The sequence below is a fragment of the Hippopotamus amphibius genome, chromosome 9, assembly GCF_030028045.1.
Source record: "Hippopotamus amphibius kiboko isolate mHipAmp2 chromosome 9, mHipAmp2.hap2, whole genome shotgun sequence".
In the NCBI taxonomy this organism is placed as follows: domain Eukaryota; kingdom Metazoa; phylum Chordata; class Mammalia; order Artiodactyla; family Hippopotamidae; genus Hippopotamus; species Hippopotamus amphibius.
In genome coordinates, this window is record NC_080194.1 from 110,321,973 (window position 1) to 110,349,254 (window position 27,282).

Consider the following 27,282-nt stretch of genomic DNA (forward strand, 5'->3'; position numbering starts at 1 on the left):
CCCTGTCCCCAGCCTTTCTTCCACACATTGAAACTTCGGGAAGCTCAGTTACCGGTATTCTTTCCTTCCTAGTAACTTTGTCTTTGGTGCCACACTTGGCATGCTTCTCATTGATCTGTGATTGTATTGATTTGTATTCCTCACGGTATGGCAGCCTTTCCCATTAGTGCCCTTTATTTATCTTTCCGGCTTGGTATTTAAACTCAGTTGCTGCTTTGAAGTCATTTCAGAAGGGAAATTTGTCGGTAGGGGTATAAGCAATAAATAATGCCTTCAGGCGTTCGACACATTTAGGTCCTTTTGTCGCAGGACTCTGGAGTGACAGCTTTGCAGGGTAAAGAATACCTGAAGTCTCTGCTTTTACCTCTGAGGGTTTATGCCTGTCGCTAAGAGTTAATGCCTATTATCTAAGACGAGAATTCGGAGAAAAGGCCTATTGTTGTGTTTCTTTAAATGTGACCTGCTCTTTGATGTTTAGTGCATTAAGAAGGCATTTCCTAGGAAAGGGATGGGTGTCTTCCCTCCTTTCCTGTGGACTCTGGGAGAAATGTATGAGCCCCTTTTATCTCCAGGCTAAGATTTTAAGCAATCTGGTTCCTTCTAGGGCACTTTTCCCCTTCTGTTGTTTGATTCATCTCTTGGAGGTGCCCTTGCCATTTGAAGGGCAAGCTCCTCATTGTTGTATACTTTGTTCCTCCCCTACGTTGGTTTTGCTTTCCTCCATTCTCCACACTGATGTTCCCCTGATGTGAGGTTTTGCAGAACCGATTCTGCTTTTGACTACATTTCTGGGAAGTTCTTAATTGTGTTATCATTTTATTGTAGTCTTCTTTGAAACCCCATGGTAAGGTAATCATGATTGATTTTTGTAATGCTCCCTTTCATCGTTTCAAGAAAATATGCCAACTGTCTCTCTTTTCTTTTTCTTATCTTTGGCTGCATTTGGTCTTCATTGCTGTGCACGGGCTTTCTCTAGTTGTGGCGAGTAGGGGCTACTCTTCGTTGTGGTGCATGGGCTTCTCAGTGCAGTGCCTTCTCTTGTTTCAGAGCACGGGCTCTAGGCACCAGGGCTTCAGTAGTTGCAGTGCATGGGATCAGTAGTTGCGGCACACAGGCTTAGTCGCTCTGGCTCTGCGGCATCTGGGATCTTCCTGGACCAGGACTCGAACTCGTGTGCGCTGCATTGGAAGGCGTATTCTTAACCAATGTGCCACCAGGGAAGTCTGCAATTTTGTATTTTTATCTTAGGCATTTAGTTTCCATGAGCCTTCTATAATCAGCATATTGTTGTGTTTGGTTTACCTCCCATGGAGAATTTCCTTCTTTGTCAGACCAGTTAGATTGTTTATGTCTAGGGCTGTGATTGTTACATTTGAAATACCTTATATTATTCTAGCTTTTCCACCTTTTAGTTCTTGCCTCTTTTAGGCATGCCTTCCTTTTTTAAAATTTTCATGTGAGTACCTAAGTCATATGTACATACATAGTTATTGAAAAATCCCAGTAATAGGGAAGTGGAAAAACAAAAGCCCTTTCTGCAAGCTTCTCCCCACCCCTGCTTAATCAGCACTGTTGATAGTCTGGGCATGTGCCTTTCTAAAACTGTTTCTATGCATGTATCCACAAGTATTGGCACACATAGACCAAAAAGTAAATGCTTGTTTTTTTAATGGTTTTTAAAAAATGATAAATGAGTATGTACATGGTGTATTTTTCTGCAGCTTACTTTGTCTTTCAAGCTGACAGCATGTCTTGAAGATCTATGTTGATAAAATAACTCTGACTGCATTCTTTTAAATGCCGCATGGCCTGGTGTAGATTCACACTACAGTTTATTCAACCAGACTGCTGTTGATGGACATTAAGATGTTGCCATTGTTTTCCTATGGCAACCACTGTGGCAGTTAATATCTTTGTTGCACCCTGTTTGGGATATTTATAGTGTTTCTCCATGTAGAAACCTAAAAATAGGAAAGGCAGTAAGAAGTTCTCTACATTTTGAATAGTAACAGACACCACCAAGTTCTCCCAACAAAGCTACACCAAGCGGTGAGTTTTCTGTTCTCATATCTTGTCCGTTTTCCCATCGGGTTGTTTGTAGGCAGGAATTTTACATCCTGGTTGTTAATCCATCATTATATTTATTTTAGTGGCAGATATTTGCTTCTAGTGTTTTGCTTGGCTTTCAGCTTTGTCAGCATTTAAAATTTTTTTAATCTTTAAAAATCTGTTAATTTCTTTCTGCAATAAAATTTCTCAGTCCATTTAAAATGTTTTCTGTGTGTTTTTTGCATTCTTTAAATGTTTTAATGTCTGGACTATAATCTTTTGATGCCTTTGTGATTTAATTCCAACACCATCATCACTCATGACAGGTAACCTCATTACTCCAGATTTCTGGAGAGGTCTGAGGGGAAGGTGGGTTAACGGTGTGGATACAGGACCCTGAGTCTGGCTCCTTTGTCGTACCCCATCCTCAGCTACCAGTATTTTGTACTCTCTAATACCTCCATAATGTTTTATGCCCCTGTTGATACATTGTGTTATCTTCCAACTGGAATGCATCCTTTTTTGTTTAGCTGCTGTTTTTTGAGTGCAGGACACCCTGAGAGGGACATCAAATATGTCATCTCTGCTGCCTCCCACTCTCCTGCAAGGGTCAGTGTGGTCCTCTCCAGTGGCGACCCTCAATAAACCATGCCTCCTGGTTCGCCACCCGTGTCTATTGCCCTTTTATGCTGAAGCCACGCTGGCTGTAACTCACTCTAGCCAGTACAGCATGGCAGAAGTGAGGCCACACCGATTCTGGGTGTTAGCCCTAAGAAGGCCTGTGTGCCTAGGAGTAAAGCCATATCCGTGGTAGACACCTTGGCCAACCGTTGGCCAAACTTTATCTGAGAAAAAAAAAATAGTTCCATAGTCAAATAAGTTGGGGACATTCTGGTTATCATTTCTTTGGCTTGGATATTTACAATATTAGCAGGTGAGATGCTGGGAGAAGTCTTAGATTTTAGAAATCTGTTTAACCTTCTTTAATATAACATTTTTATAAACATACTTCAATTTGTTACTAAATGTCTTTAGAAATATGGACTTCAGTTTATAAGAGAAAGAGCTCATTTGCTCTACTTGGAAATTGATAGAAAGAAGGGAGGCTGCCTCATATACTGAAGAGCGTAGTCTTTGACTGGGTTCAGAGACCCAGGCTCAAATCCTCCGCTCATCTACTTACTGGCTTTGTGGCCTCAGTGAGTTACTTAACCTCTCTGTGCCTTCATAAATTGAAAACCAATCTGTTATTGCTTCTAAGCATTTTATTTCTAATGCATGTAAAATATCTTGATGCAGAATAAACAGTAGCTATGTTTTTATTAAAAAAAAAAAAAAGAAGAAGAAGAAGGCCTGTGTGCCCTCTCATGCCTGGGCCACAGTGTAAGGGAGAGGCCTGGACATTAAATGGAAACAGAAGAGGGGAGAAAGGCCAGCTGTGCCCATGTCCAGCTGAGCCCAGCCTTCTGTCCATCCCGGCCCAGGCCCCAGATTGTGAATGAACCTGTTTTGGGTGCTGTAGCATCATCCCCGATCTGACTGTAGCCATAGAACCAGCAGAAGAACTTATCAGCTGAACCCAGCCAACCTACAGATTTGTGAGAAATAATAGAACGAGGGTGGTTTTTAAAATTCTAGCTTTAGCGGTGGTTTCTTATGTTGCAAACGATCATTGAAGCAATGAGGCATAAATAATTGTTTTGGGTATATTAGGGCTAGAGATTATTTAAAGGACTATTAGTAATGATATTAACAGTAGCCATCATTCAGTGGAGCATCTACAGTGGTCCAGGCATGGTGTAGATGTGTAGTCACATCCTGCATGGCAAACTGCTCCATGCCCTTCAGGGATCATTAATGCTTTTATAAGAGCATGAATAGTAACAGCTACTATTTATTGAGCAGCTAGTACAGACTGAACAGTCTCTCTAGGTACTTTGGGTGATTTCCCGGCTGATTCCAGCCCATCCTGCAGGACTGTGTCTGGAGGGAGGAAAGGGGCTCCCATAATGGGTGAGTCCTGTCCTTGTCACCTTTGGCTTGCAGGGCACCTGCTACACAGCTGTTAGCGTGTAGCACTGTAACCTGCCCCCTCCCTCCTGGTACCTGCGTATTATAGTTGTTGGTTGAATCCGTATTTAGCATTTATGTTCTTATGATTCTATACGTATTGTTCTCCAATAGCCCAGGGAACCACGATGGCATGTTTAATCTTGTACAACTTCTGCAGTTAGTAATTGCCTCACTTTTTTCCTTTCCTTGTTTGGATGTTTTTGTTTGAGCTTTTGGGTTACTATTTCAGATGCTCCAATAAAGTTGTAACCCCCTCTGGATGCTCTTTTCCACATGGTCAAGCACATTAATTCCGTTTTCTGCTGTGTTTTTGTTCTTTCCTTGGAGATTGTCCTCCTGGTGCCCCAGGGTGCCTGGTAGGCAGCCCTCCTCCTGGGGATTCCCTTTGCCTCCTCTTGTGCTCAGTTCCTTTGTTTCTACGAGCCACTTTCTTTCCTTTTTTAAAAAAATTTTCTCCCTTGGGATCTTCGGTTCGAGTATGTATTCCTTTATTAAATATTTACCTCCTTTGGTTTCTCTGGTCTCTATTTTCGGGCTGCATGTACATCAGATGCTAAACTTCCTTGGCTAAACTTATGATGGTTCTTATTTCTCTCATATTTCTTGACTTTTTGTCTTTTTATCTAATTTCATGGGAGATTTGATCTCCCAACTCTTCACATTTAAATATTTTGCTATTTTTAATTCTGAAGCATTTTCTCATTCTCCAGCGATCCTGTTTCTATTTTGTGAGTGTAGTATCTTTCCCCTCAACTCTCTGAGGATTATGGGAGTGTTTCCCTGTTTTCTGCGTGGGGTCTGCACACTCCATGTTCCAAGTGTATGTCATTTATTTGTTGCTTTTGGCATCTTCCCTGCTGTTGTTAATTTTCCTCAAGGCCTGGTGATGCTAAGGCATTTGGGAGCTTTCTGTGCATTGTGGGGAAGAACAACCGATGGTCCCTGCTGGTGGTCAACTCAGGCGGGTGGGTGGCTGTTTCCCTGGATGTTACAGCTGAACTGTTTCTCCTCTCAAACTCATATGTTGAAGTCTCAACCCCCAGCACCTCAGAATGTGACTGTGTTTGGACATAGAAACTGAAAGAGGGAACTAGGTTAAATGAGGCCATTAGGGTGGGTCCAAATCCAACCTGACCTGTGTCTGGATAAGGAGAGGAGCTTAGGACACAGAGGTCCACAGAGGGCCAAGGAGAAAGGCTTCAGGAGATGCCAACCCTGCCAACACCTTGATTTCAGACTTCCAGCCTCCAGAACTGTGAGAAAATAAATTTCTGTTGTTTGAGCCAGCCATTCTGTGATACTTTGTTATGCAGCCTGAGCTGACTGATACACCAGGTGAAGCTCACATGTCAGTATCTGTAGCTGAACAGCACCAGTATCTTTCCTCTGGTGCTGTTCAGTTTTTCTAGAGAAGAAACTCCCAACTTTCTGCAGGGTTGTAGGCCTGCCTGTGTGCACTGTGGGAATTTGTGATGGAGTTGAGGGCAGGGAGCTAGATTTCCATGTGACCTTGTTCCATTCCCTTTGACCCCTTGCCTTCCTCTGTGCCTGGGCTCTGGCGCTGGAGCCTCTTAAGGGGAGATGCCATCAGCTGTCTGAGTGGAATTGGCACAGGGGGTAGAAGGTGGAGGTCTAGGGACATAGCTGTACCTGATACAGAATTACAGCTATGCTTCTCTCTCAACCATACACTCTGGCCCCACCTTCTGGAGCCTTCTTTCTAGGGTCTTGGGCATGAATAGGCATCTTTCTTTGCTGTCTGTTGGTCTTCTGTTCTGCTGGCTCCTCCTCCCTCATGTCTTCTTCCAAATTTCAGCTCACACTGACTGTCTGTAGTTTACTCTCCTACTTCTTGTTCTTGTAAGTCCATAGATTTTACTCATTATGGATAAGAAGGGAATTTATTGGCTCAATAAGTTGAACCAATGGGTCGTCCAGGGGTGGAGGGGGTGAGTGGTGTCAGCATCCTTGTGCCGTGGACAAATGGGATCCCAGGACCTTGTCTCTTTCCATCTCTCCATGCCACTGCCTGGGGAAGCTTCATTTTTAATGTTCTGTTTTGAAACAATTTTAGACTTACAGAAGAGTCGCAAAAATAGTACAATGAGTTCCCTAATGGTGACATCTTATATAACATTGGTATGACTGTCCAAGCTAAGAGGTTAACACTGGTGACAACACTGAACGAAATGCTAAACTAAATCTAATAACTAAACGGTAGACTTGATTCAGATTTTATCGGATTTTTCAGTAATGTTATTTTTCTGTCCCAGGTCCAGTCCAGGATCCTACCTTGTATTTAATTGTCAAATTTTCTTAATCTCTTCTAATCTGTCAGCTTCGTGGTTCATGACCTCAGCACTTTTGAAGAACACTGTTATTTTGTAGAATGTCTCTGAATTTGGGCTTGTCTGGCATTTTCTTATGATTTGGTTGAGGTTTGGAATTTGGGGGAAGGACCCCGCAGAGGTGATGAGCCCTCTCGGTGCCTCATGTCACAGGCTACCTGATGTCTATATGACCGGGGATGTGATGTTCGTACGATCACTTGCTAACGTGGTGTCTGCCACGTTTTTCCCTGTAAAGTTCCAGTGGAGGGCAAATGTTTCCTCTTTGTAATTAATACATATTTGGGTGATAGCCATGCAAATATCCTATTTCTTCTTAAACTTTTGCTCTCTATTTTTAACGTTCTTTGGTGGACATTGCCTGCAGCGATGATTACTGTGGTTTCTAGTAGAGATTTTCTATTTATCTCATTCCTTCCACGCTTCTTAATTGGAATTCTTGGGTAGGGAAAACTTGTCCCTTCTCCTCCATTTATTTGCGTATTCAATCACTTATTTCTATTGGTGTGGACTTATGAATATTTCTTTTATTCTTTGGGCTATATCCGATACTGTGTTTATTTCTTTTTCTGCTTCAGTTGTTCTAGCATTGGTCATTGTGAGCACTTTCAGGTTGTCTTTTTTCTTGTGTCCTTTCAGTGTGCCTCCAACTTTTTTGTTTTTAACACTTCCTTACTGAAACCACAAGATGCTTCAGACTCATCTTGCATAGTTCATAGACTTTAATTTTTTTTTTTACTTCTGTTTTGATAAGGTTTCAGAAGGAGGCAGAGAAAAAGCATGCATTCAACAAAATGTTTTCCCTAGACTTTTTTGATTGTAAAGATTTTCTGTGTTTCTTATGATGTTATGGTTAATTAATTTATATTTACTGTTGTCTAAATAAATAATCTCTGAAGTAGACATCTGTTTGAAGGAGTGCATCCAGTGCCCGTCTTTCCAGAATCAGTAACCCAAATTTCCTCGCCCATCCTTAGCCTGGTGCACTTGGGACTAACAATACATTTAACCCAGCACAGGACCCAACTTGGTTTATAATATTTGGCACATTCCATCCTGGCCAGAGGCACCAAACCACAAGAAAGCCTTTTCCAGTGCTTCTGGCAAGAAGAAGCTTTCTCTTTCTTCCATAGAAGCAAGTAGAGGAAATGTTCTCCCTTTCCTTGGATGATGATGTGTTCTCAGGTCTGGAACTGCTGCAGCCATTTTGCCACCATGAGTTAAGAGCTGGGAGCTGCTATAGGGAGCTGTCTCCACATAGAGTCTGAGGGTGAAGCCAACCCAGGAAGGAAGAAAAAACTTGAAGAATCAGCACCTTGGAGGTTTGTTTGAGCTGCTGCTGTAGGACGCCTCACCTGACCTCTGTTTGGATATCCAGCTCATGAACCAAAATATTCCCTTTATTGTTGAAGCCAATTTGCTCATTTTTCTAGCACCTTCTTTCCTAACTAGTATAGTCTCATTCTTACAGAAACTGTGCTTTACTACCTTAAATGTACAAGGAAGGCACGCAGTAGGGATTTTAACAGTCTCCATCGATCTGCACATACTCTGAAGCAGTCACATCTTATTTTCCGTTTCCAGATTATTCTGCGCTTTTGCTGCATCATGATGGCAGCAGTGGCTTTGGAATCTGCTTTTTTGACATCTGAGACGTTTGTGGCTGTAAACTCACTGCCCCGGGCCTTCTCTTAGATACGTAGCGTTAAGTCCAGTCAGTAAATAGAGCTGCATGTTAGTTTTCACACACGGAGCAGCCCTGTACCGTGTTATCTAAGAAGTGTCCCCAAATATCTTGTTACAGTGGATGACACAGCTGGCCTTTTGACCAAGCAATTACATCTTAAGATATTATCTCAAGGAGATAGGCAGACAGGTGTGTCGTACCTAGGGAAGGAAGGTGCCTGAAGGTTATTGCAGTGTTACTTATTGCCCCAGAAAATTGGGACTGGCATAAATGACCAATAATGGGTAATTGGTTAAGTAAATTGTGGCACGTTCATGCAATGATCTACTATGCAGCCATTAAACAGTGACATTGATGAATATTTTTTGGCATGTAGTGATGTGTGTGATGCATTATTAGGTTAAAAAGTTATATATGGTAAGTATAGTATGATTGCATTTTGTAAAAAATCATATAGATGTATATAAAAAGTTAGAGGTTCCATTACAGAGTATTTTGTCCTTTTGATTATTCGCTTTTTATTTTTCTAAATCAAATCAGTTTCTCTTATGAGTAGTATATTAATAAAACAGTAATATATTATCACTATAAATGAAGATAGTAATATATTAATCAAAACAAAAATGAGTTCTATGACAGTAGTGCCCTTCTTTGGGAACTTAAATTTCTGAACGGTGAGTGGAATGTGTAGGAGGTGATTCCTTGATAACTGGTCATTGAATGAACTATAAAAGTCTTAAGTGTCTGTGATTTGGATATTTTTCCTACCACTCATCTTGCCTTTCTCAGTGGTTGGCTTGGGCAGCCGGGGGTGGGGAGGCAGGACCTCCTTCGGGAAGCAGCAGAGCAAAGGTGCATATAAAAAGAAATGACCTGGATTCTAACTTGGGAGCTTTCATTTCCTGTCTTTGTCGTCTAGTCCTTGGTTATGTTGGGGCATGGGAATGGCTTCTCTGCTTCAGTGCAGTAACAAGGGAGGTAATATACCTGAAACTAACGCAAAATGTCATCAGAAAGGCTCTGTGCGCCTTTCAGGTCTTGTTTGGAAAAGAGCTGGGATGCTGGCTTTGTCCCTTAGTTTCTTAGGTTGAATCTGTACCATCCCTTGCTGCCTTCTAATGAATCACACATCTTTAGAAGGGGCAGAGGCTGGGGGCTCCTCCTGGCCTCTCCAGCCTTTGACCCCTCCTCAGATTTCTTCTTCAAGCATTCAGTTGGGAGAATCCGGAGGTCGAGTGGCAGGTTCCTGGGAGAGTTCAGGTGAGAACCTGGTTCTCTTGAGGGCCATCTGTCTGCTTCCCTCCGGCATCCTGTCTGAATACACTCCTCGTCCCACTTGACTGCTTTGCATGGTTGTACGATTTGGATGCTTTGGGCTCTTCGTAAGCCATGATTCCGTTCCTTTGGCAAGAGCCCCCTGTTATCCTCCCTACCCTCTTTGCTTGATGGCTGAATTTCGTTTGCTCCCACCATTTGACTTGGTTTGATGGTGTGCAGCATGAGGTCCCCAAATCATTTCTGCCTGTTAAGCAAACATATATTTCTGGGATTGATGTTTTAATTTAATGAAAAACATTCTAATGAGGGTCAGCTGCAGCTATGAATTTTTTATGAGTGATTTGCTGAAAAGCGCATCAAATGGTAACATCCTGTGCTTGGCTGAGTGAGTCTGAGATTCCGCGTTCCAGCACGTGGATGGAACGAGCCACGGGAAGAGATTCCGCTGGCCTTGGCGGGCCTTGCTTCTTGTGCTGTGTGCAGTGGTCGGGTTCTTTGCTCCTGTGCTGGTGGCTCTCGGATGCCTTATGCCCAGGGCTCCCATTCATTGTTAAATAGAGACCATTCAGTCCAGTAGAGGAGGAAGCAGTGGTCCCAGAGCATCCCAGTTCCGTATTCGCTCCAGGGACCCACCTTCAGAATATAACAGGGGAAAGAATCAGGAAGGCCTTGCTTGAAGTGTGTGTGTCTATGCATGTGTGCATGTGTGTACACACACGTGTGTTGTGGGCTCAGGTGGGAAGGAGAGGTCGGAGTCTCAGTGAAGGAACCTGGGGGTAACACAGCTGGTTTCCTGCAACTGCTCTCCCTTGTATTAGTTTCCCGCTGCTGTTGTAACAAGTGATCACAAACTTAGTGGCTTAAAACAACAGACATTTGTCCTCTCATAGTTCTGGAGGCCAGTGTCCAGAGTCATTGGATTGAAACCAAGGTGTCAACGGGGCTTTGATACCTCTGGATGCTCTAAGGGAAAGTCTCTTGCTTGCAGTCTGTTGGCTGCCAGCTTTCCTTGTCTCGTGGCCATCTCCATTCTTCAAGGCCAGCATCTTCCCATCTCTCTCTGCTCTGTCTTCACCTCCCCTTCTCCCCTCCTGTGTGTGTCTGTTCAGTTTCCCTCTGCCTCCTTCAAGTAAGGACACTTGTGATTGATTTCAGGGATAATCCAGGAGAATCTCCCTGTCCCAAGATTCTTAGCTCCATCACATCTGTAGAGACCCCTTTTCCAAACAGGTTATATTCATAGGTTCCGGAGATTAGGACCTGCTATCTTTGGGACATCCTTCAACCTGCAACAGCCCTTCTTTCTCCTTGGCAAGGCCCTGATTTGATCCTACTTGGTCAGTTCCTCTGCTGAGGTCTATTTCCCTGCACCTGGCTGGTCTGGGTTGTGGCTCAATTCTGGTCCACGAGGCGAGGGGCACATTGGCATTAGGTGTCCAGCATTTGCTTCCATCCTTGACAAAGAGAGCAGCGTGAGGGAGATGTCCTTTTGCACTTTCTTTTCTGCTCTGGGTGCTGCTGTGTGAGGACATGACTCTTGGAGGTGATGTAGTCTTTTTACAATCCCGGGAGGATGTCCAAGAGAATTGAAGACTCTGACCCAGAGCTCTGGCAGGACTGCCTGCCTCCATGTCTCTCTGGCTTAAGCCACTGCTTGTTGAGAGTTGCAGCCAGAAGGCTGTTCACTGTCCCGAAATTCACTTGGGAGGTCCCTTCTGCCCTAACTGACAGGCCTGCCTCACCTCGATGGCCTTGGTGGGGGAGGGCAGGTAAGGTTACCATGGACCCAGTGTGGATCCCAGAGACATCTCTTGGAGTATTTTTAGGCTTCTTCAGTGGCCACAGCACATCTGAGCAGCTGCCGGCCACATGGTTTGGCCACAGGCTGTGCTATTTCTGAGCTTTGCTGTCTGTTAGCCAGTGGGTCTGAACGAGAAGGTCAAGTCAGGAATATCCACATGTGGGAGACAGATTTAGGGACTCTTATGAGTTGTCTCTCTTTTTGCTATGGAGAGATGTCTCCAAGCTGTCCCCAACAGCCCCTGATGTCCAGGCAAACGGAGGTACAGGATGCCTTGGCTCTTCAAAGGTTTCTAAATCAATTCAGCAAATGTTAAGTGTGCGCCGGTAGCTGGGCCCCAGTCATATGGGAAGCTGTGAGGCGGGGTGGGAATCCACCCACCCTGTTCATTCAGCTTGTTGTCTATGACAAGCTGTGCCCAGGGTGGGACAGCTTCCTACTTAGGTCACCCTACAGTCAGAAGGAGAATAATGGGATGAAGCCAAGAGCAGCAACCTGCATCTCTGATGGGCTCAGACTGATTGAGCCAAAGGCCAGCTAACCCTAACCGTTACCCTAGTCCTAACCCTAACCCTAACCTGCAGAGCAGATCTTAGGCATCACCCAGCCCAGATCAAACACTGTGTTGAACTTGAGCCAGTGGCTGAGACTTAGAGAAGAAGAGCCGTGGGGAGTAGGTCTAGTGATTAAAAGAACAAGAGGATGGAGTGGGTTTGGACTGGAGAAGAGAAAGCCGAGGGCGTATCTTGTATTATTATTACTCTATTTTTAAAGTATCTTCTCTTGCATTTATTTATTTATTTATTTATTTATTTATTTATTTATTTATTTATTTATTTTTGGCCTCGCCGTGCAGCATGCAGGATCCTAGTTCCCCGACCAGAGATTGAACCTGCGCCCCCTGCAGTGGAAGTGCAGAGTCTTAACCACTGGACTGCCAGGGAAGTCCTATCTTGTATTATTATTGCTGTTTCTGCTCTGTGCATCTTTCCATCCGCCCATGAGACAGATGCTGAAAGTCCAAATATGAGGTAATTGGTTAAAATTAAATTAAATTACTACCCCTTTAATTTTAACCATTTATCTCATATTTGGACATTCAACATAGTAGTAACATATCGTTAAGAAAGCTTGCAGCCTCAAGACACAGAAAACCAACTAATAGCAAATTAAATAGGGGGTTTGTTTTACTCAAGATCAAGAATTTGGGAATGGGCTGCTACTGAATAGGGTCAGAAGCTGAATATCAGGGATTCCCTCATGGCTGCAAGGAGGCTGCCACAGCTCCAGGCATGCTGCCTACATTCAAGAAGGAGGAAGGGAAGTTGGCACCAGCATCAGGGGAACAACAACTTTCTCAGGCCTCCCTCCCCATCCCTCCAGCAGATTTTTCCTTTGTCTCTTTGGTCACAACTTTGTCACCTGGCTACCCGTCACTGCAGAGGAGGCTGGAATGGTGAGTATTTGGGGGTTGGGAATGAAGCTGGGTTAGGCAGCCAACAGGGCTGGCACAGCACTGCTTGTAGAATTTTAGGATCCAGGCACCTGAAGGAAGAGAGAATTATGAGCAGTAAACCCAGCCAAGGAGGCAGGGATAGAAGATAGACCCACCCCTAGGTGCATTTCAGGTGCCATAAACTTCTGGTTCTGCAGATCCCTCCCGCATGGGCGTGTCCAAACATAGGCCACAGAGGACAGTGGTTCTCAAAGTGACCCTAGGCGAACATGATCAGTATCACTTGGATGCTCGTTAGAAATGTAGATTCTTGCGCCCCACCCAGACCCACTGTATCAGAAGCTCTGGGGTGGGGACCAGTGATCTGTGTGTTAACAAGCCGTCTAGGTGATTCTGATGCACATTTGGATTTGAGAACCCCCGACTTAGAGTCTGGGAAGCCCAAGATCAGGGTGCCAGCAAGGGCAGCTTCTGGTGAGAACCTTTTTTCTGGCTTGTTGATGGTCACTTTCTTGCTGTGTCCTCACATGGTGGAAAGGAAGAGGGGCAGAGGGGGAAGGGGGAGAGAGGAAAGCCTAACTTCCAACCTGACCTCCATCCCACCGTCATCTCATTGGGGGTTAGGGTTTCAACATGTGAATTTTGGGGGCACACAAACGTTGAGTCCAAAACAATGGGAAGGTAGGGTCTGGGTGGCTGGCCTCCCTTGGGGAATAAGAGGGTCTTTAGCATCCCCAGAATTCCCTGAATTATGCTCCAAGTCACCCTTCATTTTGGAGAATTCTCAGATTGCCATGGAGACCAGTGAGCACTGGGTGGCCTGGCGGTGGGGGGCTGGGTTGGGGTTCGTCAACTAAGCCCCCACAGCAAGGCCTCCATGCCCTATCAGGCTTGACCACTCATCCCCCTTTCTCTAATCACCTCCCATCTCGCTGGGCAAGGGTGCAGCTCCTCCTGGGTCCTTGGCGGTCAGGGTCAATGAGGGGTACAGCCTTTCAGAGCATATTCTACCTCCACTGACCCCTCCGCGTCACTTGTATTTTAGTGGGGAGAGTAGAGGAGAGGAGGGGGGCATCGATACGAAAGGAGGGGGAGGCCAGGGGGGATTTCATAGGTGATTGAGAGCAATGTATGTTTCCGTGGTGAAATCCAAATTCATATGCATCATTTCATTTAATCCTCTCAACAGCCCTGTGAGGTAGGGTATAGTCCTGTATTACAGAAGGGAAAACTGAGGTGCAGAGAGCTGAAGGCGCACCACCAACCGGGAAGAAAGCCGAGTTCTAAGCCTTCGGGTGTTCTGCTGACCCTGGCAGCCTCCCCACCACACACACTGTCCCTTATACCTGCCTCACACCTTCCTTTCTTCTTCTTTTTTTTTTTTTGGCCGTACCATGTGGTTTACAAGATCTCAGTTCCCCGACCAGGGATTGAACCTGGGCCACAGCAGTGAAAGCCTGGAATCCTAACCACTAGGCCACCAAGAAACTCCCCTCACACCTTCCTTTCTGAGTGTGGAGTCTGTGAGTTGTCAAGCTGTGGGCTTCATGGAGAGCAGTGCCGGATTGAGGACCACTCCCCACCTTGTAGTCTTACATCCTGTTTTCATGGAACTGGGATGAAGTATAAGTGGGAGAGGACGGAGCTGGAGCTGGGCAACACCTTTCTCAGATGGTCCATCCTGAATCCCCACCTTGTCCTCTGTTCTGAAAGCTCCAAAGATGGTGGCTGTGGGAGGGACTCACTAGCTGGAAGCCACATGCAATAGAATTAGACCCTAGAATGCCATTGGGTTACTGCAGGGAGGGCTACAACTGCTCGAAGGTTTCTCTTGGCATGCCCAGCACAAGAGCTCTCTGCTGACCGTATGGAAAGCCAAAGAATGATAGAAGCTTGCTTTGTGAGCCTGGAATCTAGAAAAGGGACCCAGATGGATCGTGTGTGATGGCCCCAGTCTAGGGTGGTGGCTGCATCCGTGCTGTCTCATGGAGGGTGGTTGTGTCTTTGGGACTCTCATTCTGGAATCCCAAGCTGACCATGGTCCTTTATTTATTTATTTATTTATTTATTTATTTATTTATTTTTATTGGCTGCATTGGCTCTTCATTGCTGCATACGGGCTTTCTCTGGTTGAGATGAGTTGGGGGCTACTCTTCATTGTGGTGCGTGGGCCCCTCATTGTGGAGGCTTCTCTTGTTTCAGAGCATGAATTCTAGGCTTGAGGGCTTCAGTAGCTGCAGCACATGGGCTCAGTAGTTGTGGCTCGCAGGCTGTAGAGCGCAGACTCAATAGTTGTGGCACGTGGGCTTAGTTGCTCCATGGCGTGTGGTATCCTCCTAGGGCAGATCTCAAACCCGTGTCCCCTGCATTGGCAGGCAGATTCTTAACCTCTGCACCACCCAGGAAGTCCCTGACCTTGATCCGTTGGAGCACACACTCGTCCCTTAAGATGTTTAACACAGTGGACCTGCATACTGTCTGGGAGCCATCCTGTCTCTTTTGGGTGACTTTGAATGTTTGATTTCTGAGCTAGCATATCCTGATATTACACTTAACCTTGGAGGACCAACAGGATGTGAAGGGCAGGGTAGGGTGAAGGGAAGGGAACTGAACTCTAATTCCTGTGCACTCGTCAGATGTTCTAGAACAGATCTTTGTTTTATCTATGGGAGTGACTAACCATGTTCCTGTGGAGCTTTCTGCCATGATAAGCTATGGCATTGGACCAGATTTCTCTTTTCCCACTGTTGAAACAAACTATAACATATGGATGCTGATTCCTGAGTTTGAGGACCGGAGGTTGGTTTTGGTATTAAATGTCATTTCGTGCCTTGACTTCCCCTGCCTAGGGACCGTTGGGTCTCCTGCCTGTTAGCGGACACTGGAGGTTTAACTTTGCCCTTAATGGTAAAAAACTCAGTCTGCTCATCTTGGTTCTTCCCTCAGTGGGAAGGAGACCTTCTGTACAGGATTTGGGACTTTGCTACACAGAAGCCCCCCCTTCTCCGGTGTCTCTAGTCTTAACATTGCAACAGAATTTCATTTTGCTGTTTCTATTTGCTAAGGACCTGAAGTGACTTGGATGGAATTAACGCTGGAATAAATGATGTATGAAATGAGAAATCTTTGTTCAGTACCGTACGGGGAAGGAAGGGGGAAAAGAGGGCCATCGACAGAACCGCCGCTGTACAGAATTAGTGCCGATGAGTCGGAAAATGCAGAAGAATAAGACAAAGGTTCATCAGATAGTTTCCTCCATTTTTATTGAAAAGTCAGGCTTTTATCAGTCTCCCATCAAGCCTCCCTTTCAGGCTCCCAGAGATGGAAAGTGCATCTTACACTAAATGAGAACAAACTTCCACTTAGTGCAGCCTATGGCCTATGTTTCACAGGGACCCAGCACAGGGAGGGTTTTGAAGGCATGTTTTTCTCTTTCTAGCCCTTCCTTCCACTTTGGGGTGACCCTTCCTTCCCCCCTGGTTATCATTAACCCTCATCCTTTCATCTCTTTTGCCTTGAAAAATCTGCTCTCTCAGGAAAGGAGCTGACAAACGCATCCACACCGAGGTTTACACGGCGGATGGGGCTTCACTGCTAACTTCTCTTGGGGTGTTTTAATTTTGAATGGCTGTGAATTCAAGATCCAAGAGCTAAACCAGGAAAACTGGAACTTTATACACCAGACAACAGGCCGTGCCTTCTTGGGGTGCACGCCCTTGGGGTTCAGTCACACGGCCTCACTTCTTACAGCCTTATGGCTGCATGAGCCCTGTCTCCTTTTTGGGGTGCTTTCCCCATGCTCTGCAAACCACCCATCCCGGATGGCCATACCCTCTCCTGGTGATAAGACTGCCTGATTTTTTATCCAAGGAGGAGGCAACTGCATCGTTTTGCCCTCAGACTCCCGCCTGTCCCACCCCGGAGGGCTGGGCTGGTGTTCCTTTCATCGCCAGGTGCTCCTGGATCTTCACATGACACTTCCAGGCCATGCCATTGATGCGAACCAGAGCGACACCAACAAGAAACATGAAATCTGGGCCAGCCCTTGGCAGGGGGCACCTGCCCTTGACCTTGCTTGAAGCGCTTCTGTGGGGTGTTTACAAAAGCTGCACCTGCTGCTTTGCTGATGGTCGTGCTGGAGGGAAAAAAAAATCATAATCTAAACCATTAGAAAGAGAGAAGAAAAAAAGCCAGCCCGGGGAAGGCAGTGATCCGTCCTCTGCTCTATTTATGTCTCTGCTACATGCTCGCTGAGTGTCCTTGAGGGACTCGCCTCCCTTCTTTGTCTTGGTGCGTTCCTGCCCTGGCGGAATTTCACACGTTGCTTGCCAGAGCTCCCAGGGACTCTCGTGCATCCCTGACAACACACATGCAGGCTGGTACGTGCTTCTTGAAGGGGATAGAGAGTGGGAGGTGGGGCCGTAAGTCACAGGGTGGGGGGGGAAACAGTGGTGCCCAAATTTGTCAGATTGTAGGCAGATTGAATCCTTCTTTGTCCTGCCCTGAAAGAAGGTCTCATCGTCCCCATCTGTAACCCAGAGGCATCCCCTTCGTGAACTGCATGGTGGGTGGAATAGCTGACACCTGCTGACTGTTTACTCTATACCCTACACCAGCTTTATGTGCATGATTTCACTTGCTTCCTGTTTTTAAGATGAGAGAATTGGGGCTCGTTTTCCCGGAGCAGGATGGGAAGATCTCTCCTTTTCAGGCCCAGCACACAGCCTACCTAGCATGTAGCAGGTGCTCTGTACGTAGTTGGTGGCTAAATGGGAATTGGAGACTCTGTCTGGGGGTGTCACCCATGCTCTGCTGCTCTCTCTTAGTGTCTTGATTTGTTTGCCTGTAAAATAGGAGTGTGGACTAGATACCTGGATCCCCGTGTGTGAGGGGGAATGGTCGGGGAAGGGCAGTTGTCAGCACCCCTGTCTACCCCTCCTGAGTTTGAAATCACTTGAGAGAGAAGCACAGGAATTAGGGCAGTGGAGTAAAAAAAATATCTACTTTATTCGTGATAAAAGTTGGCCTGAAAGGTGTGGTCTAAATCCGTGGCTGCAGTGGGTTTTCTGCTGCTTCACCCCAGAATTAAACTTATCTGTCAGACAGCCAGAGCGGGACAGCTCGCCTGTGGGATAGAGCTGGTTCCACTGGCAGAGGGCAGATCAACCACACCCTCTGTGTGGCAGGCAGAGCTGAGAGAGAGAGAGAGAGAGAGAGGACACACACACACACACACACACACACACACACACACACACACACACACACACACACACACACACACGAGCGAGAGTGCCCCGGGGGGCTGAGCTAAGAGCAGTGACTTTCTTCCCTGCCCTTTTCATTAGGTGGGTCACTCTGGTTCTGGGGTGGGGGCAGGGAACGTGAGGTGTGGGAGAGAAGTGACTTCTGAAGCCTTTCACGTTTGCATCTGGCTACATTCATTGTTTGTTAAACGCATGGGTTAAGTACCAAAGACGGGGGGACTGCGGGTTCCCCAGCCTTAGGCATCTCTCGGATTCTGTGTTTGCTCTTGCCCCCCCGCCAGTGAAATAATGAAATGATGCCTCCCTTTATATGCAGGTAAAGCCCTGCCCTTAACATCTCAAGGAGGTCGCGGTAAGCAGCTCCAAGGTGGCCCCGGGGAGTCCCTGCCTCCCACATGTACACCCTCGTGTGATCCTCTCTCCCTGAACGTGGGTAGATTCCTGTTGAATCCTTCTGATGGACACAGTACCGCAGGCGTGCCGTATGACCCTTGTGAACTTACTATGTTATAAACTGACTGTGGCTTGCATCTGGGGCATGCCCTCTCTCGCTCTCCCTTGGATCACTCAGCTGGGAGAACCCAGTGGCAAGCGATGGAGGCCTGCCAAACACAAGTGCGTGATCCCGGAAGGGAATTCCACTCATCCCTACGCTGAGCCTTCAGATGAGACAGCAGCCCTGGCTGACCATTCAGTTGCCTCCCAGGGAAATACGTTGAACCAGAGGCACCAAGCTAAGCTGTGCCCAGGTTTCCGAGGTGGCTTCATATTTTAAGCCACTACATTGTGGAGTAATTTGGTATGCAGTGATAGATAACTAACACAGAAGTCCTTTTTCCCTGCACAAGGGGCCCTGCAACGTAGCACTACCAACAAGGTCCAGCGAAATCTTAACCCCACTGCCTTTTCTTCAGGAAGAACTGAGGCTGCCTGTTTGAAGCAGCTCCACCACATCACGCCCAGGATTTTTTTTTTTTCCACCCCAGGCCCCAGTCGAGGGATACAGACAAGCTGACCACGTGATGAGGCGCTGCAAACAGGTTTAAAAATAACATTACTAGCTCACACTATGAAATTTAAGACATCCATTTAGGAAATACTGAGTGTAGCTGGGGAAATGATTTCTGTGTTATTACGCTTCAAGAACAAAGTGATAAGTGACTTTGGAGTCAGAGGAGGTAGTGGTTTGCGGAGTTTGTGAAAAATAAGCTGTCATCTTTGTCCTATATTACATCAGAGTTGCTAGGAGTTAGAGTTTCTTAAATTTGGGTGTTTTAAGGGACCTTGGACATATTGAAATAAAAGAATGCCTCATGGTTACGCAGAAATGACATTTCCCACTTCTTTTCTTAGAGGATGGAGCATTAAAAGCACGCTTACTCTTTTAGATTCTTACCAAGTAGCTACTGCATGGTGCCCGGGGAAGAGCTGGAAATAGACATGTGTTGTCCCAGCTGCCTCAGCTCAGACCAGAGGAATTGTCAATTATATTTAGAGAAGACATATCTCAGATATCAAGTATACTTCCTAGCAGCACTGGGGGAGGATCTGGTCGTCCTGTTCCCCTGGCTCCGAGCTTGTCCGTAAGGTCTTGGAAAGTGGCTTGTTTTGCCAGTATGTGTAGCATATTCCCAAAGTTAAACATTCCCAAGGAGGCTAACGCCCTTGGGTGACCCTTTGCCTTCTCGATTTTTCTCTCCTCCTCGGTTTGGCTGAGCTGGGAAGGGCTCTGATGGACAGTTGTCTGGGTAAGTAAGCTCTTTGGGGACAGACATTGCGCTTCCTTTGTGTCCTTCACCCTTTGCGATGAGGGTTGTTTGTTGCCCTCCAACCCCGCTTCTGAGCTCCCCATCTTCCCGTGGCTGGATACACAGCCACGCGGAGAAGCACATTTCCCAGCCTCCCTTGCAGTGTGGTCACAGGGAGAGCAACTAATGGGATCTGCACAGAAGTGCCGAGTGCTGTTTCCACGCTTGCCTTTAAAGGGAAGGAGAATGCATTCCTCCTCCCCTCCCCCCTTACCACTGGCTGGAATGCAGATGCAGTTTTGAGCCACCTTGGACCCCAAGGAAGAGGGCGACAAGCTGGGCTTAGTGGGGAAGAGCAAAGCGAGACTGCCACCTGCCTTGCTTCCGCCAGCATCATTTCTAGTCTCCATCACACACAGCAGAAGTACAGTATCTTCACTCCTACCCCTTTATATCTCCCGGGATGCCTGGAGAAGGTGCCCAGGATTCCCTGAATTATGGGGTTGGACAGGTCACCACCCTAGGAAAAGACAACGACTGCAGACGAACTCTGCCTTCCTTCTTCAGTGTGTAGGCTCCAACCACTTAGGCCATTAGAATCTTAGAATTGCAAAGAATCTTCTAGATCATCTCTCTAGTCCACCCTTCATTGGCATCAATTTCTGCACGTCATTCTTGGCTCTTCTAGCTCCCAGCTTGACGATGCAACACATTATGGGGCAGTCTTATTTGTACCAATGTCCACCTTTGGTCTTAGCCTTATTTTCGCCTTCAGGCCCTCTCCATACAATACATTGGGGGGCAGGTTTTTCAGGGAGGTAGCGATAAACAGTGTCCAAAGGCATGTAAAAGTGAAAAATGTCCGTTAATGTCAGGACTGAAGCATCTCTATTGGATTTGACAATTCAGAGGTCATGGGTGTCCTCAGCCTCTGAAAAAGGGGTGGCAGCCAGATTGAAGAGGGAAAATGGGCAAAGGGAGCTGACGGATTGAGACGTGATCGGAAGAGAGTTAGAGGCGCAGGGTCACAGGAAGCGTTTGCTGTGCCTGTCATTAGGATGTGAGGGACTTGAACAGATTTAGCAGCTAAGAGAGTTCAGATGGAGGGGGAGAGGTGAAGATGCAGGGCAGAGAAGGTGTGGCTGGTAGAGCACTGTCTGTGGAGAGTGGGGAGGGCAGTGAGAATGAAATTGGGCTGCTCGACTCTGAACAGATGGAGAGACATTTCATCCTTTGCGACCAGAGGGAAGGAGGGAGAGAAGATGTGCCAAAGGGGATTTGCTGCGAAGTCCTAGCAAATCTTTTTTGTCCAGAAGCCCAGGGAGATAAACTTGGTGGAATTAATGAGGTAGGAGGCAAGGTTGTGTGCCCAGCATGGGGATGAACTTTAAACAAGAAGCTGGAGTATTGTGATGATTTGCAACAGTTGTGATGGGCGAGGGAGAGGGAGCCTTGAAGACCTGAGTGAGGGCTGATCACGGTGCCCAGCTGAGGGGCTAGGGCTTCCAAAACATTCCTAGGGACATTCCACACGCCATGTGTGTCCATGGTGATACAGGCCTGGAGGGGGTGGATTTTAGCTTTGATCCAGGGTGGGGTTGGGTTGGGTGGTACCCTGGAGGGCCAGGGATGCTTGGGAGTGAAAACGAGAGTAAGAGAACAGTGCAGGGGCCAACCTTGGGGGCTCTGGGCAGGAAGAGAAAGGACACTGCAGGAGTTGTTGCCTTATTAGAGCAGTTTCCCTTGTAAGTGGGGGAGGGTTGGGGGAGGTAGACGGTTCCCCCCAGATCTCTTCCAGGTGTGGGCCAGGAACAAGCCACGCCCATATGCTTCTGGCCCCAAAGGTGCTGTCTCCATCTCATGAGGACAGTGCTGTGTGTTTCCCTGACCATCCACCTTTGGTCTTCAATCTAGTCTCTTCCTTGAATCTCCTGCCCCCTACACCCCACCCCCCACCCCCACCCCAGGGTCCAGCCTCCACCACTCCACACCCATCCCTGTTCAGTACAGATTTCTCCTGGCTGTGCAGGCATCCTCCGAACGGTTCTAGATCAATGCATCCTTCTTTGCTCCCTCACCGTGGGTCTGCCATCATCGTGGAGAAGGCTCGCCGTTGTCATTCTGGCTTTGACTGAGCACCAAAGGCACTGTCAGCTCTTCCCAGCACTCATGGTTCTAATACCATCTCATCCTGTTCTGGGGCTTGTTCATTCTTCTAGGAGAGACAGATCTTGGTGGTCACGAGCTGAGGTCTGGAGTCACGCAGACCTAAGTCTGAACCTTCACTCTTCCCTTTATTAGCTGTGTGACGTTGAGTAGATTACCCAGCCTCTTTGTCCCTGTCTGTAAAATGGGGATAATAGAAGTTTCATCCTCTCAGGCTTGGGGTGAGAAATAAAAGAGAGATGCCACGAGAGCTTTGTGGGAGTGAAGGTCTCAGAATGAAGACAGCGACGGGATGCTAACATTGCCAAAACATGGATTCGAAATCAACCAAAAAAACCATCCATCGATTGGGAAAGATCCCCATGAAAAAAAAAGGGTATTTCTGAAGAAAAGCAATTCATTTGTGTCACATAGCCCCGCCCCAGACACTCCTAAATTGTCCATGATATCTGTGGTGTTTACTGAGTCACAGACAACAAGCCGTTCAGTAATTAAATCCCAATCTTGGGCGTCCAGTCACCTGGGTCTTCTACCCCGTACTGACTGTGTGGAACCTTTGTCACAGCCTACAAGTCATGTGATTGCAACCTGTGGGTTTTTCTAACTGAATGCGCACTGCAAGGGTCTGAAGTTGCCCACGTTACTAGTGACACTCCAAGCAAATCCGTTGCCTTGGGCTGTTTGGAAAGGAGGAGGCAGGCAGAGGAATATACAACCCCAGGCCAGGTGCAGTTGGAGAAATACTGTTTTTCTAGGAAGGAGCTGGGGGTTCTGAAGGCTCCCCAGGCTTGTGTGCTACCTCTGGTTCTGAGTCTCTGAAGGTGAACACGTGTGCGGACACTCGGGACTAGACTGGTTGGGCGTTTTTTGTCTCTCTGATGGGCAAAGACTAGAGATAATTAAAGGGAAGGCTATGCATAAATTGGTATTTCAGATTAGCTTTCTGGAGATGAAAGAAAAATTGAGAAAAAGGGGCAGAAAACACTTAGTAAAAACAGAGGAAACCAATAGGTGAAGGCTAGCGTGGGTTGTGAAATCTACAGAGAGGAGAATTGTTTTGCAAAGAAATGCTTGCTCCCCGATACAGTTGAGATTTTACCTGGGCCCATAGGCTCCCAGCTCTCCGATGGCCTTGTAAATTTAGAGTCACAGTTTTGGAAAGCCATTTGGAAGTGCATCTCGTGAGCCATATTTCATACCTTTTGAACTAGTAATCTCCCTTCTGGGAATTTATCCTAAGGCAATCAATCCGAGAGGAAAAAAAGTACCACGTGCATTAAAGTGCTGATTGCCTCATTGCTTTCGATATTAAGAATTTGGAGCTACCTAAAAGGCCAACGGGAATGGAATGGTCTTTGCAGTTTCGGTATTTTGAATCACAGAGTATCATGCGTTCATTAAGATTATAATTATGAATACCATGTAGAAGCGTATATCTCTCTGAAATAGCAACCTTTTATGATACACGTAAGTGAAAATAAGCATAATGTAAGATGCTGTCTGAACTATGATTTATGTGTAAAATAAAGGTATATACATATGCATAGGGCCTGGAAGGAACATGCAGAAAATGAGAATGTTTGATGGATTCATGGGGTGAAAACAGGAGTGCTTTTTTAGTCCTTTTTCAGGTATCTTTATTACTGTTGCTAAAGGTCAAATCCTAATTTTGTCACAGGTTCATGTCTGTTTTGTCATCTGTAAAATGGGTATAATAATACTTGATGATATTACCACCTCGTTTCCTGCCAGGCTCTGTTCTTGGCATGCCCAGCAATTCTTTTAGACTTCCCCATGCCCCTGGGGTAGGAATTTACAGACAGGCAGGAAGAGTTTGGACTTGTCATATGTAGGTCACTGAGAGCAGGGTTGGGCTTCCAAATCCACATGGTTTGACTCTATAAAGGCAGCACCCTTACCTGCCTCCCCACCAGGTCTCCTTCCCCTGTGCTTTCCTGGCACTTTCTAAATGTGCTGTGAGAGTAGAGGTAATGTGTGCTCCCTCTGGGCCTGGCATTTAGTACAATTACGTAAACAGTAGCTGCTAATCACCATCCTCATTATAATGTTTGTTTAATAAAGTAATAAGAAAAAATAACAAAAGTAGAATTGGTACCTTGAGGTTCATGTAGATGGTAAAACTTCCAGATAATATTTCCAGAAACCTGTCTTCTTTTCATGAATTCTTAAGGTCCATCTTTATTTTATTTTATTTATTTTATTTTATTTTATTTACTTTTTGAATTTTATTTTATTATATTTTGGGCAGGTCTTCGTTGCTGTGGGCAGGCTTTCTCTAGTTGTGGCGAGAGGGGGCTACTCTTCGTTGTAGCGCACGGGCTTCTTGTTGCGGTGGCTTCTCTTGTTGTGGAGCATGGGTTCTAGGCGAGCGGGCTTCAGTAGTTGTGGCATGCATGCTCAATAGTTGTGGCTCACGGGCTCTAGAGTGCAGGCTTAGTAGTTGTGGCACACAGGCTTAGCTGCCCCATGGCATGTGGGATCTTCCTGGCCCAGGGATCCAACCCGTGTCCTCTACATTGGCAAGTGGATTCTTAACCACTAGTTAGATGAGGCAGCAGAATGTAGCTTGACTCGTTACCCAAGTGACTAGTGAGGGAAGCCCAAGGTCCATCTTTAAATAATAGCATCTGTTACAGATTTTCTTTCTTTCTTTTTTAAAAAATTATTTATTTATTCTGTCTTTGGCTGCATCACACGGGATCTTTTGTTGCAGTGCTCGGGCTTAGTTGCCCCACGGCATGTGGGACCCTAGTTCCCCGACCAGGGATTGAACCCGTGTCCCCTGCATTGGAAGGCGGATTCTTAACCATTGGACCACCAAGGAAGTCCCCAGATTTTCTTCCTTATGGGGGGTAAATATACCTCTTGCAATGATATTGAAGCTGTTGCCTTTGTTCAGCGAAGCCTTAGTATAATGAGCACTAGATACTTTCAACCTGGATGAGGCCAAAAGAACACTGAGTTTTGACCAGCCAGGTCAGAAACAATAACAGCTCCCTCTAGTTAGAGCTCTCTCTTTATTTATAATGGTTTGCCTCTCTTTGGCACTTCATCCTTCTTGCAAAGCATTTTCATATTTACTTTTTGTCTTCTGAAGTTGGTGAGTTACGTGGTTGGTTTCCCCATTGAACAGACTGTGATATCTCATTTAAAAAAATTTTTTACCCTTCTTGGTGGAAAATTTTGAGCATGCTTTCTAATACCTGTATATTTGTTTATTTATAAATGATATGCGTGGATCACAGTACCAGTGGATCATATATAAAGTCATGAGGTGATAAGATATGAAATAAGCAGTGTTTAAAAAATAGTTTTCATAATGTTTTATTTAATAGCATAGGAGACCTTTTTGTTCTCATTAAAATATCATGACTAGTCATGTTTTCAGTCAGAGCAGTGTGAGTGGATATGTTTTATTATTTTCAAAATCTTGATTTATTATTTCATGATACAGTAATTCAAATGTCTGGTTTTAATTCACTTATTCTTGGTCTCAGTAGCTGAAAACATACCTCAAGAAGCTGTGTAGAGCCAAGTGGAAGAATTCCATGGACAGTGGTGCTTACTAAATTATGACTGTCATTTTTCAGTCTCATCCATGTATTATGCAAAGGTTTTTGTTGAACTTCAGCGAGCAAATTTCCATTTCTCAAGATGTCAGCCACTTGTTCTTGTAAACTAACTGAAATGTGCCACATTTTTAATATTTTTAACAAATGGGTTCAAAACCTGCCGAAATTCTTCATTTGGAAGATGTTTAAAAGACTAGACAAATCCGTTTCCAAGTTTTTGAAGTGTGCAGATATGTTTTTATAAATCAAATTACAGCACTTTCAGCCACAAATCATTTATCATGGAAATGCTTCTAAACCTCCATTTTCGAAATGCCTCTTCAATAGTATGCTCACCTTTTTTTTTTTTTTGTGGAGAGCATTGCATTCTTATTCATTGTTAAAATGTCTTCTTTACCTTGAGGGAACAAATTAAGTATGTTTATTTTTCCTGAAAATATCAGCTGGATGCCATATGTTCTTGATAGTCACCTGTCATCCAAGAATAGGTCATCAAATTTTGAGCTTAAAAAAAAAAGAATATATTATAAAAATAATATATTTTAATATTTGCGACTCTTCTAAAGTTCTTTGACACTCGATAACCAGCAAACTTCTGGGTGTCACAGGAGATAGAGGTCACTGCCCATCTTAATCACAGAGTTTGGTAAAGATGCAGCCGCATTTTAAATATCTTGTGTTTTTGCAATGGATGACATGAAGCCTTTGGTGCTTCTTGTTGCAGTCACTCGCCAGGGATGATGGAGTGGATGAACTTCGCTGTGCTGCTAGCTCTGTTCCTTTGTCCCCCAAACCCTGCTTTGATTCAGGCAGAACACCCATGGCACCAGGAGCTACATTCAGACAGTTTCCCTCTGGAACCAGATTCTCATTTAAGAAGCCACTCAATTCTTCATGTGAATTTACTGTAAATCTTTCGTTAATCAACTCACATGAAAACTTGCGCTTTATGGGTGTCATCACACATGGAATGGAATCTAGCAAATGCCACAGACTGAACCGTGTTGTGAAGCCATCACCCTGGAGCACAAAGCCAACGTTTCTTACGTTTCTCCCTTCAAATTGTCACCGGTGTTTTCCATACATTTTTCCAAAGGTATTTGCTGACGGAAACTTGTGTTTAATTTGTGGCCAAATTGTGTAGCGTGTGAGGGTCCAGCTAGTTTTGGTGCGATTGGGAACACGAGCATCTCTCCCAGGTGGCTTCCCTGCCTTTTGCGATTGAGTAAGAAACCTTGAAAGAGAGTCACGATGTTTACATTTGGTTGGAGGAAAATTTGGAAGGCACTCGGACTGTGTCTAGTACATGTTAAATATCACTGAAAACATTGCGGAGATGCGTCTTCAATTTCTGTATGTTTCATTTTGAAATGTCACCTCAAGTGAGACAGTTTCCTGCTATGCTTAGCTAATAGCTCAAGGCACAGTATGTGGTTAAGGTAAGAGTCACCATTTGATAATGGGTCTGCACCCACATATTTCAGTACTTTTGTTTTCTTTTTTTAAAATAACTTTCTATCTATCTATCTATCTATCTATATCTATCTATCATCTATATATCTAATTTTTGGCTGTGTCAGGTCTTAGTTGTGGCACACGGGATCTTGTGTTGCAGAGTGCGGGCTTTAACCTAGTTGTGGTGTGTGGGTTTTCTCTCTCTAGTTGAGGTGCGCAGGGTCTGTAGTTGTGGTACAGGGGTTCCAGAGTGCATGGGCTCTGTAGTTGTGGCATGCGGGCTTCGTTGCCCTGAGACCTGTGAGATCTTAGTTTCCTGATCAGGAGTTGAACCCGCGTCCTGTGCATTGGAAGGCGAATT

The 27,282-nt window shown here is 45.6% G+C and overlaps 1 protein-coding gene across 2 annotated transcripts in view; it reads left to right on the forward strand.

Moving 5' to 3' along the window:
* The window catches only part of GALNT17 (polypeptide N-acetylgalactosaminyltransferase 17), a 426,893-nt gene that overhangs the window by 59,492 nt on the left and 340,119 nt on the right, over positions 1-27,282 (forward strand). The window contains exon 1 of one of the 2 annotated variants that reach the window (XM_057696029.1): positions 19,639-19,707. The exons of the other annotated variant lie outside the window; for it this stretch is intronic. Within the exon in view, the coding sequence (XP_057552012.1) occupies positions 19,692-19,707 (16 nt within the window). The 5' untranslated portion in view covers positions 19,639-19,691. Of the gene's footprint in view, positions 1-19,638; positions 19,708-27,282 lie in introns of those variants that run through there. 2 annotated transcript variants of the gene reach the window in all.